The sequence below is a fragment of the Neodiprion lecontei genome, chromosome 6 (genome assembly GCF_021901455.1).
Source record: "Neodiprion lecontei isolate iyNeoLeco1 chromosome 6, iyNeoLeco1.1, whole genome shotgun sequence".
Classification (NCBI taxonomy): Eukaryota; Metazoa; Arthropoda; class Insecta; order Hymenoptera; family Diprionidae; genus Neodiprion; species Neodiprion lecontei.
In genome coordinates, this window is record NC_060265.1 from 22,403,633 (window position 1) to 22,421,267 (window position 17,635).

At 42.5% G+C, this 17,635-nt stretch overlaps 1 protein-coding gene across 1 annotated transcript in view; it reads left to right on the top strand.

The window, feature by feature from the left end:
- The window catches only part of LOC107226660 (acetylcholine receptor subunit alpha-like 1), a 106,293-nt gene that overhangs the window by 48,352 nt on the left and 40,306 nt on the right, over positions 1-17,635 (top strand). The window contains 2 exon segments of the mRNA XM_046743041.1: positions 17,213-17,321; positions 17,324-17,500. Of these exon segments, the coding sequence (XP_046598997.1) occupies positions 17,213-17,321; positions 17,324-17,500 (286 nt within the window).

The following is a 17,635-nucleotide window of genomic DNA, read 5'->3' on the forward strand; positions in this document are numbered from 1 at the left end:
AATTTGGATCTAAAAAACACGTACCATTGCTTCGTTTGAGACGAATAATTAGAAATTGAACGCTTCCATTTCCGATGGTCGGTGTAACTGAATTTATGAAGCATAGTTCAAGATTGATAACGATTTTTATGAAAAAAAAGTACGTTTCTCCATTTGGTCGATCATATCTCCCTGACTTTTCCCGGTTTTAAAATTCTCTCACCACGCTGCTCGATCACTAGATCACTGGATCACTCGATTCAACTGGCTCACTCGAACCGAACTCAGATCACTCGGGTCACCGGATCATCCATTTTTGGGCCACTGGATCACTCGATCACTCGATTAGTCCCGGAGGCAGCGTCAAAGATTCGCGGGTCATTTCCGCAAGCTTCATCTTTTTTAAGTTAAATGTGTAACACATAATATTAATACGAACGTCTGTCAAATCACCCTCACGGCGGGGGCTTGCGGCAGGGTTACAATTACAGTAAAATAAATTTAAAAAAATAAACGTATTGCCGAGTACGCGAAACTTATCGTACGCATTAATTGAAACATAAGAAGCTTAGAGAATATCGACGGTTGCGTAGAATAAGCAGCTATCTCGAGAAAGGTCAAAAACCGGTTACTTCGCGTTTGAAATGTTTTGGCCGCAAATTAAGTTGATAGCACTGTCAGGCTGAATACGAAATTTGCCAGCGCCTCACAAAATTCATACAAGCTCCGTTTTGTGATTTATACTTTCATTTCTGATTTATAATTATGTAGATAAACATATAATACCTACATTCACAAAATGAAACTTGTATGAATTTTTTGAGGCGCTGACAAATTTCGTATTCAGCCCGACAGTGCTACTGATTTAATTTGCGGCCAAAAAATTTCAAACGTGAAATAGCCGGTTTTTGAACTTTACTCGAGATAGCCGGTTATTCTAAGCAACCGTCGATACCGTCTTCCACCCACATAAGTAGGCGGAAAAAAATATTTACAAGATTCCCACCCGCAAGGATGAAATTGATTACTATGGTTTTTTTTTTATAGTGAAAAACAAAAAAGTAACAGTCTTCCACCGATAAGATAGAATAAGATGCTTCGGAAAAGGCATTTTTGTATATTTTACTTCGCTCCGATATTCTTACACTTTTTCACAGAAAAAAATCGTTCACGCGAAAGAGACGGACTGATTGTGAGAAAAAATTTGTCATTACTGCTTGAACCACGTTTAAATTTCGCAAAAGGCTGTTTTCAGGTATTTCAAAATTGAGATATCCTCGAATCCACCAGTGGCTATGTTTTGTAAAATTTTTACAAAACCTGAGATGCGTGCGGTTTTTCGTAGTACCGAAAAATCTATGTTGAAATGCACTGCAATATTTGAAAGTTATCAAGAATTGGTTTTCGCAAATTTCAACGTAGATGTTTCGGTACTAAAAAACATCGCACGCATCTCAGGTTTTATAAAAACTATTGTTTCGTCATGCGAAACATAGTCACAGAAAGATTTAAGGACATCTCAATTTTGAAATTTTCGAAAATAGTCCTTTTCGAAATTTCAACGTCCTTGAGCGGGTAGTAGAAAATTTTTTTCAGCCCAGCCCTTTCGCGTGAGCTATTTTTTTGTTAAAGAGTGGAAGAATCTAAGAGAAGAGCGAAATCTAAAAGAGGCTCTTTTTCGAACTGTCCTATTGTATCTCATAGATACAGGACTGTTATGTTTGCGTTTGTTACTATAAAAAAAATTGTTGTAATCAATTTTATCGTTGAGGGTATATATTTTTTGAATATTTTTATTCCTTCACTTATGCGGGTGGAAGACGAGTTGTGTCGTGGAATTCAGGCGGAACATGACATTTTCTAAGCATCTTACGTTTCAATATGCCTACGATAAGTTTCGCGTATTCCGCCAAGCATTTTTTTCATCATTTTTTGCTGTAAGACCAACCCTCGTGTAATCCCCCGTCGTAAGGGCGCGTTGGAAGACGTTCGTGCTACTCTATTGTATGTAACACGGATAACTCGGACAAAAAAAATGAAGCTCGTGAAAATTGTGCAACGAAATCTGACGTTACCTCCCGGACTAATCACTCGATCACTCGATCACTGGGATCACCTTGGACACCTTAACCACTGGATGGAGTCGATTACCGGATCCCACCGATCCCTCGAACACTGGATCGTTGGATCATTTGCAGGATGGCGCCGATTGTGCTCAAATAAAATTCCCTGACTTTTCCCGTAAAAAAATTCAGAACTCCCTGACGTTTTCCCAGGAAACTTGAATATTGTTGAGCAGCTTTTACGATCTCACAGCTCCGGGAGTTGTACAATATACATCTTGAATATATTAATTTGGATCTAAAAAACGCAAATAATATCGCTTCGTCTCACACGAATAATTAGAAATTGTACAATTCTATTTCTGGCACTTAGCTTGGCTGAATTTACAAAGCACGGCCGAAGTTTGAAAACAATTCATAGAAAAGTGCGTTCTTTCCAATGATTCGTCGTGAATCCTTGACTTTTCCCGATAGACAAAATTCTCCGACTACTTCCGGTTTTCCCGGTTTGTCGCCACCCTGATTATTAATAATCGCGCAAAAGGCGCGTCCGATTCCCGTGATTAATTCACACGCGCATAAGGGCGCGACCGATTTACCTGTCAAATTACCTTAAATATCTAGAACTTGTCGCAAAATTCTGCAGAAACCCAATCCGCATCCGCGTCTTTTCGAATCCGACACGTCGCGATGCGGATTGTTCTTCCGAGATGCGGCTCAAGTCCGGGAGGGAGGTTGGAGGGCATGCATTACCTATATTGTGTGGCGTGACGGTCGGCGTTCCTCTTCGACGCGACGTCTTCGAGCTCAGCATCTCTCCCCATCTAGCGTACCACGGAACGCGATAGATGGTCCAGAGATGCGTTTTGCCCATTCGGACGATCACAGAAATCAATCGAATGGAATAACGATCGGTAATGACTAAATAATTGAATTGAATAACGATTGAAAAATAGCTGCAGAGTGACAAGAAATGGAAAATTCAATTTCGTTTATATTCAAATGCTTTCAAATACTCGAGAGACTCGAATACGGAGTCTTTTGGGAAAATTTCTGTGTTCGTTTGACGCTGTGGATTACAAAAGTTAGTAACATCACGGTACATCGCGACCTTCCTACCCTCGCCTGTTTCCCAACGAAGCCACCCAACGGAAAAGAGAGATTCACACACACACACACGCACAAACCTCGCGACGGATCCCAAAACGTTCGCCTACCTACCCGGTTACCTATATTCGATCTAAACGATTCTCCATTCTTTCCAACACACGTCATTCTTTGTCATTCGCGCCGTGGTCACTGACTTACATTTTCGTTGTTTACCTGTTGGGAGCAAAATGTTTTTGTATCGTGGTCTGCCTACTCAGAATATAGTATCGCGGTTGTTTTCCGCCAACCCTAGTATCGTATGCATCATTTTAGTAAATGTTGGCAGACTATCGGTACATCAACCTTTTGTAAAAGTGATTAAAAACATCCTGTATGCCAATCAGCATTTTTCTAAGCGAGCTAAGAAAAAAAAGCATTTGATCGATACTTGTTGAATGTTAGAATATTGAAAATGACGTATAATATAAGATTTGCAATTTGATTACGTTACGTTATGCCAGACTTTGGAATTTTATCGATACAACAATAATGTGAATATTTGAATACGTTAAAACCTCAGGTGAAACCACCGCTTAAACGACATCGTCGGTAAATTGAAACGTAGATTATTACATCAGTTGCGAAACACAATTCGATCTCGCTAGTGCCGAGTAAGCGATGGTTACCTGTCGCGATGCTCATTCCACTTTTAGCAACGTGTAAAATTTCCAACTTCAAGTAAGCTACGGTTAATTGAATTGCGAAGCGAAAATTATTCGACCGAAAGTCAAGCACGATGCGATCGCGAATGAGCCTATCCATGCAGCTAAGAAATCCAAGATTTGTGTAACAATTGTTACCGCCACGCCACGTGACAGGGGAATACCAGGGAAATACCCGTAACCTAAATACGTGCAAACTCACCGACGTTGCCGAGTAATGGAGAAGTTGCTCGGATGTCTCTGCTTAAATCTGGAAAAGCGAAAAAGGAGGCCAGAATTAATTTTTATATATAAAGCTGCATTGTCAGTTCTCGAATTAATTATCACCGTTGTTTACAGATTACGCAAGGGTTAAAATTATGCTTCAAATGTGCCACCTTGAACAATCAAACGATTAATCAAATGAGTATTCTTACCTCCTTTAGGTTGCTCCACACTTGAAATGTAGTAGTTCGCGTAGCATCTCACAATCAGGTCGAATGGTGAAGCGTCGCACTTTTTACACTGCGATAAGAATATAATAGAATGTTACTCATTGTACGTACTTGGATCAGATTTCATGTCCCTATAAACTGCGTGTGTCAAAATAATAATTTTTTTTTTTTCACATTTCAGTGGTTTCCGATGTGTTAATAAATGAACTCCATAAATGAATGATAGAAAGCTAATTAAATAGACACAAGTATCGAATATATATGAGTAAGGCCTGTGAACAGCTACCACTATTTACGACCAAAAGCGACAATGTAATCAAGAATCATATTTATTACGTACCTTCCGGTTTTATTCACTGTAGGGGATCGTCTAGTTTGCACCTCGTCTCCTGAGATCAATCAATCGAGCCGACTCTTTCGGATCGTTGCTAAATTTGGTCAATCACGCTGAAATGTAGTTCGTCCCTGTAGTCAGATAAGAGATAACATTTTGTTAGTATTCCATGTTCCAAATAAATTCACGCTCTATTGAAAATTGGCGATCATTTTTACAAAACATAATCAAAGACCGAACACCGATAAAGTTTAACCGAAAGACAAACCTCCGAAGTGACGAACATGTAACGACATGCGTGAATAATAACACACTTCCGTATTCGGTTAGCGAACGGATAATTTATTTTTATATAAAAAGAATGCCGCCTAAATGAACCACTCACTGATGAACACGTTACAATTGCATTACGAACTCATTGTCAAACGAAGCTCGCCTTCCGCAAGGCTCGTTTTTTCAGAATATCAGAAAGAAAACTGCAACGGAATATTATCGGAGTATTTTCTTGTCTCAAAACGGCAAGCTTCGGAAAGCTAAAATCTAAAAATCTGCAGTGTGATAATTAAACTCGATTCCACTTTTTGCGTCGTAGCTGCTTGCAAAAAGGACTGATTGTGAGTTGAATTTGTCAACGATGCAGCTACGCACTCACCGAAGGTCGGCCGCACAAACAAATAACAAACAAACGACACGCGACGCGGAGAGTCGAGAATCGAATTCGCAAAGACCTGAAGTTGCACGGTAGAACGAAAAAGGACGCCCGGATTAATTTAGCAAATCGGCTTTTCATTTCTCAAATTAATTGTTACCGTTGTCTAGTTTAATATTCACGCATTGCACGCTGTAACAAAAGTTCGGCTTCAAATGTACGACATCGAATTATCAATCAATAATTAAAGTGAGTATCGTTACCTGGAATCTGGGCTGCTCCACCTTTTACATGTAGTAGTTCTCGAAGCATCTCAGGTTTACAGTTGCACAAAACAATGAAAACTCGGGACACGAAATTCACCTTCAATTACGTAATACAACGTAACAGAAATCGTTGAACTTATATACTTGGCCCGTTTTTGTACAGTCACGTAGTACGAGAATAATTTTCGGTACCTACATGTGTTCGAAGCCAGCTTCCGTCGAACACTGATAGGAAAGCACCGATTGTCGGTCAACATTTCGAGCGTGTTTACATCGCTGCGTCCTTCGAAACTCGCGTCAATGTTATGATCCGCATCAATGGATCGTAAACTCGTCGCGTACGCACAAATTTGTTTTCTTTTCAAACAGTGAGGTGATTACGGGTTGTATTTAAACGATTTAAAGTAACCTGCATGCCTAGAAATTGAATCTTTTCTTTTCTTCTTATTCGATAATTCGGTCACCGCCGACTCGGCACCCACTCGAGCTCTTCGTTTGTTTCTCGCAGGCTGGCCAACCAGTCTTTAGTTTTAAACTGTGAAAGACCGCAAAATGATTCGCAAATCGCAAATTCTCAGAAAATGTTGACAGTTATGTTACCTTTTTGGCCAATTTTTTTGGAATTCGATACTCGCATTTTTGGGCTGGATCGATCGACTTTTTTCCGCGTTTTCGCAACATGCAGAGAGTAAAAATGTAGCCCAAAAATGTTGTATCGAATTCCAAAAAATTGGACAAAAAGGTAACATAACTGTCAACATTTTCTGAGAATTTGCGATTTTTCAGCTGATAATTACGGCAGCGGTAAAAAAACGATTAAAAAACCCGAAAAACCAATGTTTTTCTTATGGGAAAAAGTAAGGCTTCCTAGCGGGCGGTAAATATGGAGGGAAAAATTTTAAAAAATTCCGACATTTTTTTTGAATTATTACGAACCAATTTGGGGGGTAACACCATTAAATTTCGATTTTGCCCTTCTTAAGGACATGACAAGTCTAATATATATCATAATTATCGTTCGTAAGGAACAAACTCCAGTCGTGCGTCGGAGCTGACACACACACTTTTTTTTTCCTTTTAACATGGCTTAGCATGGCAACATTGTATCGACGGTCACCACCCTCCTCAAAGCATTTGCTAAGAGAGCATGGTAAAATTTCTCCGCTGTCTTCAATTTATTTCCGATGAGACCATAAATTTCTCTGCGGTCGCAAATGAAAAATTTGAAAGCTCCAATTTTTAATGTGCTGCATTTGAAAAATTCGCTATTACATTTAAAATTCAATGATTCTGAGAGATATTTTTTTTTAAATGCGTAGTAAATTTTTTGTGAGAGCAGATGAAAAATTACAAGGTCCACATTTTTACGGTGCTGCATCAGAAAAATGCGTCCTCACATTTTAAATTTTGTGCTGCCAAAATACATAGTTTCTAAGCAAGGTAGTAATTTTTTTCATAAAAACCCATAATTTTTGTAACACGCATCAATAAAAACTGCATTAGGTGTCTTTTACATCACGATTATAGTAACAGCAGGGTAATTTTTCTCAGATTTTTTTCTCCGTGTGGCGAAACTGAGAACAAGGTTCAGTGGAGATGAGTTTTGAAAGGTGGTTACATCCATAATGGAAATACTCCAAACGTTACCGTTGTTTCGCATAAAAAGCTATACGGGGATGACTTTCTTCGAGAAACTGGCAGCGAAATGTTGAAAAACAGTGAAACATTCTCTCTCGAATGAAGATGGATTCCATTTACTAAACGAACGAGAATGGTCCTAATTCCGTAGGCTCAAGGCGGCCCCCCTTACCTTAATTAACGAATAATAGACCTCGGTGCGACGGTAATAGCCGTATCTCGTGGTAACGGTGTAGCAGCTCCCCTGTAGCGCGATTTCATCGACACCGATACCTTGCCAGTCGCCTATCCATCACTCCGGGTGCGCGATAAGCCGGAATTCTCACCGCCAGGGGAAAAGCGAGCATCCCCCGGTAACCGGGGTAACGATATCGAGTTACCCCGGGCAAGTTGAAGTTGAGCGGGACGCGTACACACACCCGTTTTAACACAGTGATATTGAAATGCAGTTTGCTCGGCTTGGAGGCCTTCGCCACTTGGCACCCGCCACGCCGTACGGATCAGCCGAGCTGCGCTTCGGGGCGCATAATTATACCAAATGTTCCGCGAATTGTTGGCGAAATTGCTGTAATCGCATTCGTGTAAGCTGATCGGGTTCGAGTGCTCCAGAATTGAAACTACGGCACGGATATCTTACCTAGTTTTTCTGCCCACCCCCCGTGGGGGTGAAGAATTATAATATAGGGAGTACCGCGATTACGGAGGGTACAAATGTAATGTAGGGTTTTCGGTTCGTTGATAAGGGATTGTGCAGGTGAGGGGCGTCGGAAAAAAAATTTCTCCTCCATTATTTTCGACGATACAACGACAAATGTAGCTGATGAAACTTGATGAAACTTTGCAAGCTCGTTTCCAGGTAAATCTAAATTCGAAACTCGTTTTAAGCTAGTTTAAGAAGCTCTCCTCGATCCCTTAAGTATACATCCGGTGTATACTTGAAACTTTTACACCTACACGGCTTTCGAAGGAGGTTAATAAATTTTCTGAAACTATCACAGTAGCCCAACGATGCGTTTCAAATATCCGCTTCGTCGTTTTCATATTCGCAGTTGAAAAAAAAAGAAAAAAACATTATGTTTATTCTAGTTGCTTGTCGTTTAATAATTTTCGGCATTGAAGGAACGAACATTATTCTAGAAGTTCATATCTCATCAATTACATCGCGCGGGCCAAGCTTACTTGAATTTTTTTACTTCGGTACGATTTTCTACAACGTTTCGGGGCTAGGTACGAGTAGAAATGGGTCAATGCAGTGTTGAAAATCAGGATAAAACAATTACTGAGGCACGAGGAATAAATCACGCCTAGTGTTTCCACCCCTCGTCAATGTCAGTCTGTAAAAAAATAATATCATAAGGTCATTCCCCCACTTTTTCATCATCAAGTATAATATATAGCATCGTTGTCAACCCCCCCCCGATGAAAACTTCAGAGGCAGCAAAATAAAATTGAAAACTCAACCAAAAACAAAAAAAAAAAAAACGCGATAAATAAGCGGCTAATCTGAATACGCGCGAGATCGCGTACGACAAAAACGGCGAGGCTCGTTACACGTATTACATACAATCCTAAAGCTCACGTGACGATTCATCCTCCATATTTACGATGGCAGCAAAATATTTATAACATTTGACAAAGAGAGCGCTTCGTTAATTTTTTTTTATGACATTTTATTCGGTTTCCTCATTACGGCTCATGATTTTAAAGGCTACCACAAAGTAATTGGGACTATTCTGAAATTACTGCATCGCAAGATTTAATCTGGTGATAATCGACTGCTGCATACGTTAATTATTAAAATCGGATTGACATAAACCCAGGATGATTACCAGAGTTGATTCAGAGCTCTTTGATCAAAATAATGAAATCTGTGTACGTGTATAAATAAGTTCGGTATGAAATTGCAAATCTCGTTTTCAGCGCGACGCGTCCGCTGTCGATGAATCATGTTCGCAAAGGTTGGTATAATAAGCTTGAAAATTGGTCGGGATTATACTTTTTCCACGCAGTATGACGTAAAAATATATTACGTATACCGTATGAGAATGAAAGGCGAAGGGGTGGCAGATTGAAGATGTGTAAACATGAAACGTGATATGATATACTTGAAGGGTTGAAAAAAGGTGAAAAGGGAGAATTAGTGAAAAAAAAAACTTCCCCTGCCCCCCCCCCCCCCCTGCGATTTGCATAGGACAGAAGTGACTACCTGAGCATCCAGGCTGTGGACCGTTGCAAAAACGAAGCGTGTCAAAACCGTTATAATTAACTCGACCCAAAGCTAAGCCCCTTGATTTATATGCATACAGGTTAGGTAATCCTTCCCTTCGTGTCCTCTTTGCCTCCCCTCCCCCTCCCCCTCTTTTGCCGGTAATACGTTACTGTGTGTATACAGCTTGCATGCCTGTGACGATTCGGGCTGGCTGGGCCGAGGTTATTTACGGTACTGTAAGGGCTGCACCCGAATATCTCGCCGCACGACTCGCGACACCCGTTATCTTAATGAATGACGTCACGCTCAATTTGAGATAACTCACGGTATAATTGGATCTGACGGCGAGGCGCTCTGTAGCCCCTTTCGCATTTTCTGCTCGATATTTTTAATAGCCTTTTCCGATTGCGGATATTCAAGCCCGAATTTTCCCGCCTCGTGGGGCGATTAAATCGTAATAGGAGAAGCGCAAACACCAACCTCAAACTTTCGGTTCCCAGAACTCGATATCCGCAAAGTTCACCTCAAAGGATATCAAAAATTGTATAGCAGAATCAGGAGATTTTCACATTCTTCCATACAACAGACCGCAAGCGTCGTGTATTCTTGTACAATTTTCAATTACACAGCCATGATCGTAAAACGATAAGGTACCTACGTATAAAGTGGCTCTTGAGATGCGATACCAACCCCCTAACATCCCTATATATGCCAGCATAATAAAGTGCAAGTTTGATGCTGCATCCGAGAATTCCCTCTTATCGTTACTTCAGAGACGTATAAAAAGCCCGACGCTTCGTATACACGTAACTTATGATATACACCTATACGCAGGTGTTTCACGTCGACGTACAAGTACGAAAGTACGTATATGAATCTACGTTCGAGGACCAGATAGGTACCGCGGGCCGCAGTCAATTGAAGTCAAGGAACGATCACAGGACACGTCGTAGTGGTCGACGTCGTTGCAAAGTGAATTCCGTAGTGGCTAGTTTTTGCCACCCACAACGAGGACGATCGTCCATAACTGTGCGTTACACTTTTTATTCCGAGCACTTTGTCGCTGCGAAATGGGAGGAGGAAGGGACCGAGAGAGTACACAGGGTGACACTCCTCGCGACGACGCCGACGCCCCGAAAACCGCTCGACTTGAACAGGTACGCAACGGCGTTGCGATCCCCTCGAGAGCTTTCATTGAAATGCGCGCGATAAAACTTCCTGTTTCAAGTCCTGCAAGCCGTCGCGTATCGTCGGCCTTCGAGACGAGGAAGAGCCTGCGGCGTGTCGTTGTATTGAATATTCAATGATTCGGGAGTTGACGATATTTTAAGGGTAGAAGATCAACCTGAAGTTGCGATTAAAAGTAACCATCGCATCGATATAATCGGGCACTTAAGACCAACGAATCTCAAAATCTCACCTGCAATTTGTAATTGCAATAAGCACCTAATGAAAATCGGTTCTTATCGTTATTTTTGACGATGAGTTCCCGGTTGATGCGGGGTAAATTTTTTTTCAGTCATCGAATGAAGTTTAATTGAAGGAAATTGAATGAGCTTAGAAAAATTTCCAACAACGTCTCAGGGCTTCTTTCTAATTAAAAGTCGTCTCTACGGCGCGCTCTGGAAACTAAGGTAGGATATCAAACTCGCCGTGAGGTAAGTCGGTCACCAAGTGGTACAGCCGAAGAACGTATAACGCCCGACGAGACGTGTGCTATACAACGTGGCTCAGAATTTGACGTATAATCTCGTGGGCGTCAGACGACGGGCTAAGCTCAGCGCAAATCCACCTTCGCTGCCCCTGGAGAGTGAGAGTCTGCCGCCCCGAGAAAAACCTGTCCGAGAATGGAATATCCCGTATTAATGACTCGGTGACACGGCCACTACCACGAGCCACGTGTACCACTGCAGCCGAATATTCACTCTCTGACCCCCTTGTTGAAGAAGAGACTGCGTTTTCCGAAATGTTGTAGCCGTTACTCTCAGATTAGAAATTAGACCAATTTCTCAGCTTTCAAACTCGTGATAACCGATCGAGTCTTAGAATAACTTCCACCGCGACGATCGTCGTCGATTTCCGATCAGTGACGAAGTTATATAGAATGAGTCGTAAAGGGTTCAAACTTCTGAATGGCATATCGCAGCGATTTGTTTCTGTTCAACGATTTGAAAAAATTCGAATTTTATCCATTCGTCAAAGTAAGCTCGTGCCAGTTGCCTCATAATCGGGTGTTGCACAGGGCACGAGCTAGCAACGTCTGTAAAGTGAATGAAATTGCATTTTCAGAAACTGGCGTGTTCATTTTACGCCTGTAGGCTATATTCTATCTCGGGGCTATTCCTTTCTTTTTTAATTTTTTTTTTTTTTGTCTTTATTTGAAAGCTCAACCCAGGTTAGTGTGTAAGATAAAGCGACTTGCGTGTCATTAAGCCACGTCGCTAATTGGGTTAATGAGGCGATGCTCTGCTCGCTGAGTCAAACCTTCACATTCACCTCGCAGTGCACCGAAGCTTTCGACGTGTGTGTGTGTGTGTGTGTATACATAGGAAACGTCCTGGCTGACGGTAACGTTGTAGCGATAAGATTTTAAACTTTTAACGACAATTTTTAACGCGTCAAAATTTAATCTCCATTATTAACGATCCACCGTTATAATTGATATTGTCATCCGTGAATCGTTATTACGGCTTGCGAGGCAGCGGCGAAGTGTCCTTATCGATGACGAGTAAGCTCGCGGGTACCGCTGATCCGTCGGAAGAATGCAGCGAGATAACGGAGATCAGAGAAGACGTCGCTGCAAAATTCCAAACGTTTTTCCAGACGTGACAGTAAACTCGGATAGGTAATTGGGGGAATTAACGCGTCGCATGAGACGCGAGATAACCGCTACCGACATCGCATCGTATCACATCTGCCCACATACTGTGTACACGGCAAACGAACGCCGTCATTTCGCATACCTTACCCAGACGAAGTTCCGCAAAGACGATTGAGATCGAGATTTCGATCGAACCGGCGTCCTGCGAGCCGGATGGATCTCCTCCCCGCGTATCTAGACGTTGGTACGTATGTACACTCAAAGTAAGCATTGAGTTAGCAAACTTGCCTAACTCCTCCCCCCTTTCCGAACCTACGTCCTCCTCGATCTCATCTCTTTCTCTCGCTGACAGACGAACTACCAGTACCTGACTTCCGTAAGCGTTAGACGTAATTGCTCTGATCAAAGTCGTCTGTTTGAACTAGAAGCGCGGTCCCCTCCGTTTCACCCACCGATCTATACGCGGCGCCTACAGAATTGTGCGAAAACTGACTTCCCCAATTACCAGCTGAACTCCGGTTTCCTCGAGCAGTTGGTGTTGCATCGCACATTGGCAATACGGTCGTCATTGGATCACAGAAACTGTGCGTACAAACACCTCGGCGTGATAGTTCCTCGAAAACAACCCCCGTCGAGCTTTGGTGTTCGAGCTTTCGCGGATCGGCCTCGGTTTGACGGTTTGGAAGGGGGAATCTAGTCTGGGGAATGGAAACGTCGACAAGGCTCGGCCTCGGTTCACCGTATTGTGAAGCGACGTGGTCGATGCCAACGAGCGATTGGTTTGTACATGATATAGATTGCCTCGGCTGGATGGAACCGAGTAGTCTTGGCGTATCAAACGGTCCTCCATAACTCAATGGAATTAGCCACCATTGTGAACCGCGGAGCACGGAGCAGAAGTCAGATTGCGATTCAAGGTGCACGGTTACAAATCCAATTGAACATTTCATTATGACCGCGGGTATATCGGGACAATATCTGCTGCATCGGTCTTGAGTCACCCTTAGAAACCGGATATCGTTGAGACGGAATTTGTTTACACCGATGCGACGAGCCGAGTTTTCATCCACCGCAAACGCCACTCATCCTTCCGTCAATGATCCGAACGCCAGCTGCGGATATATCCACCTCGAATGACGATCCGCGAAGCCGCGTTCGTACTTTCAACCGCGTATATATATATATATATATATATATATATATATATATATATATATATATATATATATATACAATATATATATATATGCGAGTGTCTGAAGCCATATGAATATTCATTGGTCTGGTAGCGAAAAAGTGGACATCCTGATGCGAAACGTGTTGAGGGAGCCTAACGCCATCGTCGCCGAACGTCAAAGAGAAATTTTATTCAGACACACACACACACACACACACACACACACACACAGACACACTCACACGTATATTATATACCGTGTGCATGCATATATTTGTTACATATATAGTATGTGGATAAGCCGTGAAGTAAGGGCGAATTTTTTCATCCCCCTTACGAGCCTATGTACGCGTGTATATGGCACACTTACATTTTCATAGGTCAAATCCCCGACGGGGGCACGCAGGCAGCTCGCTTTGAAAGAGACGCCGGTAATTTCCACTTCAAAGTTTGCATTATTCGCATAAAATACACCGGCTTTTCGGTGCACGCATGATACAGTAATATATTATTACATGTAAAGCAGGCGATACTTTTATCTTTTTTCATGCGTAATTTAAACGTTTTTTATTTATTTTTTTTCTTCACGGAAATATACAGAAATAAATTGCACCGTGACATCTGTATATAGGTTTTATTTGTGATTATGCGCTTGACGCGATAAACATTTTTCATCGGGTTAATTTCTCCCCTATATTTTTTTTACTCACGCACCCTTGGAGCCGAAGCTTAAATCGACTTCTTAACAGATGTGCCGAGTTCATTGATTGCCTTGTTTTTTCCGACTGATCAATCGTATGATTCCGAAGCGATTTTAAATTATCTATCCAGTCCAATTGTGAATTGAGACTTAAATTATGCTGCACGATTGGCTCGGTTTGATTTTCAACTATACTTAAGGATACTGGATTCTAAAATTTAAACTTGTAGACAGAAATGTCATTCCACTTCTTCTTAAAGGTATAATAAATATAGCGAAAGAAGAAATTTTAAACGTGATCACGTACTTGGGTAAAAAGACCACAAATTTGAAAATTTTGGTATATTTACCGAGGTCTCTTACTCGAAATTCCTACTCTAAGAAACTTTGAATACCATTGAATGATTTTCGGGGGTTGAAGTACTAGAATAGACACCCCTTGAATTCGAAAATCATCATAACCCACCATCGATGGTCTAGAGGTTTGAAAGCTTGGTACCCAATGCAACTTTAATTCAAGAAATTCGTCGGCCTTTCACCTCCGTCGGATTTTCATCCGTCTGAACGCTGTATTGATGTGATAATCATGCGAATCATCGGTGTATGGAACTATCAGATCAGACTGAATCGATAATTACGTGCCCATTATTGCGGCGCCCTGTTTGCAGATCGGTAATCCTTCATTTGTACCACACGTCCTGCAGTGGACGCCTTTTGAGAGGTAATTCAAAGCATTCAGGACAACACATAGTGATAACGTGGACCTGTAAATACGTGTACTGGATGTGCACCACCATTCCAACATAGATTATGGCACCACTGTATTAATATATGTTCATTGTACGTGTAGATAATTTATAACGGTGGCAGAACGTTACAACGATCGCAGTATTTCAAAGGGCAAAGATAAAAGTGAGAAAGAAAATTGAGTCAAGCATAGTTGAAGTAAAAATGTAACAATTAATATTCATTAAATGACGAGTGATGTGGGTGGGGAAAAATTTATTTCCCCGAACAAAATTCCACGTTTTGTCTTGGGCACAATCAGAATGAATTACGTTTTCTGAACTACGTTCGTTACATGATAGCAATTCGACTTGATTGCAATAGCAAGTGATCCGTGGTATCTGCAAGAATCACCAGGAGTCGGTAACTCGGGAAATCGACGATCATATCGGGGAGTAAAAAGGAACCAGTTGCGTGATACACGGAAGAACAAGCGGTTAATTCTCGAGAGAATGGGAGAGAGAGAGAGAGTGAGTGAGAGAGTATGAGAGAGAGAGAGATAGAGATAGAGAGGGAGATGAGCTTGTTCGTTGGGTTGTTGACCACTCGGTTAAGTGATGGAGGACAGCTTCTATATCCTGTCATTTGTCAGAGGATCGAACGATCCTAGGGAAGTCGGTATAATAGCACCGATAATGAGCTGAACCGCGACCATCCATCAATCCTGCATCCGACCCGAACGACCCGTCGAATCCCGAGCCCATCCAACAGGCAACGGCACACGAGGAGCGAGGAGCGTGATTCTTTCTGCCTCAACGATCGAGATACATCGACGGCAGGAAACAATTATACTCTGAAGTCGACGCCTCGCGACCGTCGACAGGACGGAAAATAATCGGTCGCTGAGGGAAAAATCCTCTGCACTCTTCGAAGGAGAATCTCAAGGGGGATAATTCTGCGTGGTCGTACACGTATATTGTGATATATTGAATATTCCCATTAACGATGATACGCAGGGTATTTTCGAATCGATTTTTCATTATTCCACGATTCGCCGAATGGATAATGGAAACGCTTGAAATATATCATTCGCGATACTGTGTACGGAGTCATTTATTTCATATGCTATTTCTTTAACCCCGTATAACTGGCAGTAACAGAAACAAGGATTCCCTCTATTCGGTAGCGAAATAGTCAGGCAACATGCGACATATTAAAGCGACAAATTAAAACGTCGATTGAAAATGCTGGAAAAATCGAGACGGATAAGGATCACTTGTGGCTAAGAAATACACTCTAGCAATAACGCGTTCACATCAGCGTGTACAATGATAACTAAAGAAAAAGCAACAAGGTCACAAGAATGTAAATTCATTTGCGCAAAGCGATTCGCACAAAATTGATCAGGTCAGATTTTCCACCGCACAAGCGTCGAATCCGAGTTCCGCTATTGAGAAACTATTGTGACATGCGCTGCACGAAATTCTCTCGCAATTAGCCGAAGAGGACAAAGACGCTGCTGCGGTGCGAAACTAGGCGAGGATCGAGGGTTGCTGGTAATGACCACCGTGCAAGGGGGTGAAAAAGGGGGCGGCTGTCTTATCTCCGGGAGAGAACGGTTGGCCCCATCGGCGACTCCAGAAGATAAGAAGGAAGCCCGAAACCCGGCGAGAGGACCTCGAGTCCTGGCAATGAAGCGACTCCGCGTTTCTGTGTATACCTATAATCGACACGCCGTATCCGAGAGGGATCCATTTTTCATCGGGTAACAGAGAAAGATGGTCCATTCTGACTTGAGCGATAGACCAAAGCCGGGCTTAATTTTTCCCTGGGTTATTATATTTCTTGAGCTGAAATTCAAGTGAAAGCTGATCCGCCCTGAAGAGTCTTTAAATCCCACTGTTTACTTATTCATTATTTCTATGTTATTTGAATTAAGTTAATATCCTCTTTCCACGAATACCAGGTGCTCATCAGATTGTTTACAGCGATCCGTTTCCAAGAATGGATCCAATCATGAATCACCGCTGATTCAAAGCTGAGCTCCGCCCCCGCATCCTGCAGAGATATCCTAGAAATTTCAGCCAACCCTTACTTCCTGCCGTTATGTACCTCGAACCTCAATTTGTCCAAACCAAAGGCGAGACGAACTCGCGATAACGAACCGCATTTATATGTCCCCCAATATACGTGTAACGCACAGCGTCCTTGGCCCTTGCCAGAATTCGTTTCATCGTCATTGCAATTCAGGCTGAAGTTTCCACGAACGCACCCCTCCGACATACTTTGCGCAATGAATACCGTGACTGGTTTTTGATGCACAAAGATCCGGTGTGGTTAATAATATCCCGCATTTGGTACCGCGGTCACGAGTTTGACAAAAGTTTTTTTATCGGTTGTTTCAGGGGTGGACAAGGCGTACGATGCATAGAGATGTTTGGTCGGCAGGCGGTCGGGATGGCGGTGGTGAAATCTGGGGGCGGTGGTGGACCAGGCTGGGGGGATTGTTGGCGATGGCGATGGCGATGTCGTGCCTCGTTCCGGCGATCCCGGGTGCCGAGGCGAACCCGGATGCCAAGCGACTCTACGATGACCTCCTCTCTAACTACAACCGCCTTATACGCCCCGTCGGCAACAATAGCGACCGACTCACAGTCAAGATGGGCCTCCGGCTCTCCCAACTGATCGATGTAGTAAGTAAAGATTCTCGAGTCGAGTACTCGTTCACCTCGTAATTCCGGCTATATGCTTACCGACGCAACCGCCGCCTCAAGCCCGCGTCGCTAACTCTTCAAGTTCGAGAACAACCTCGCGTCCGCCTCACAATT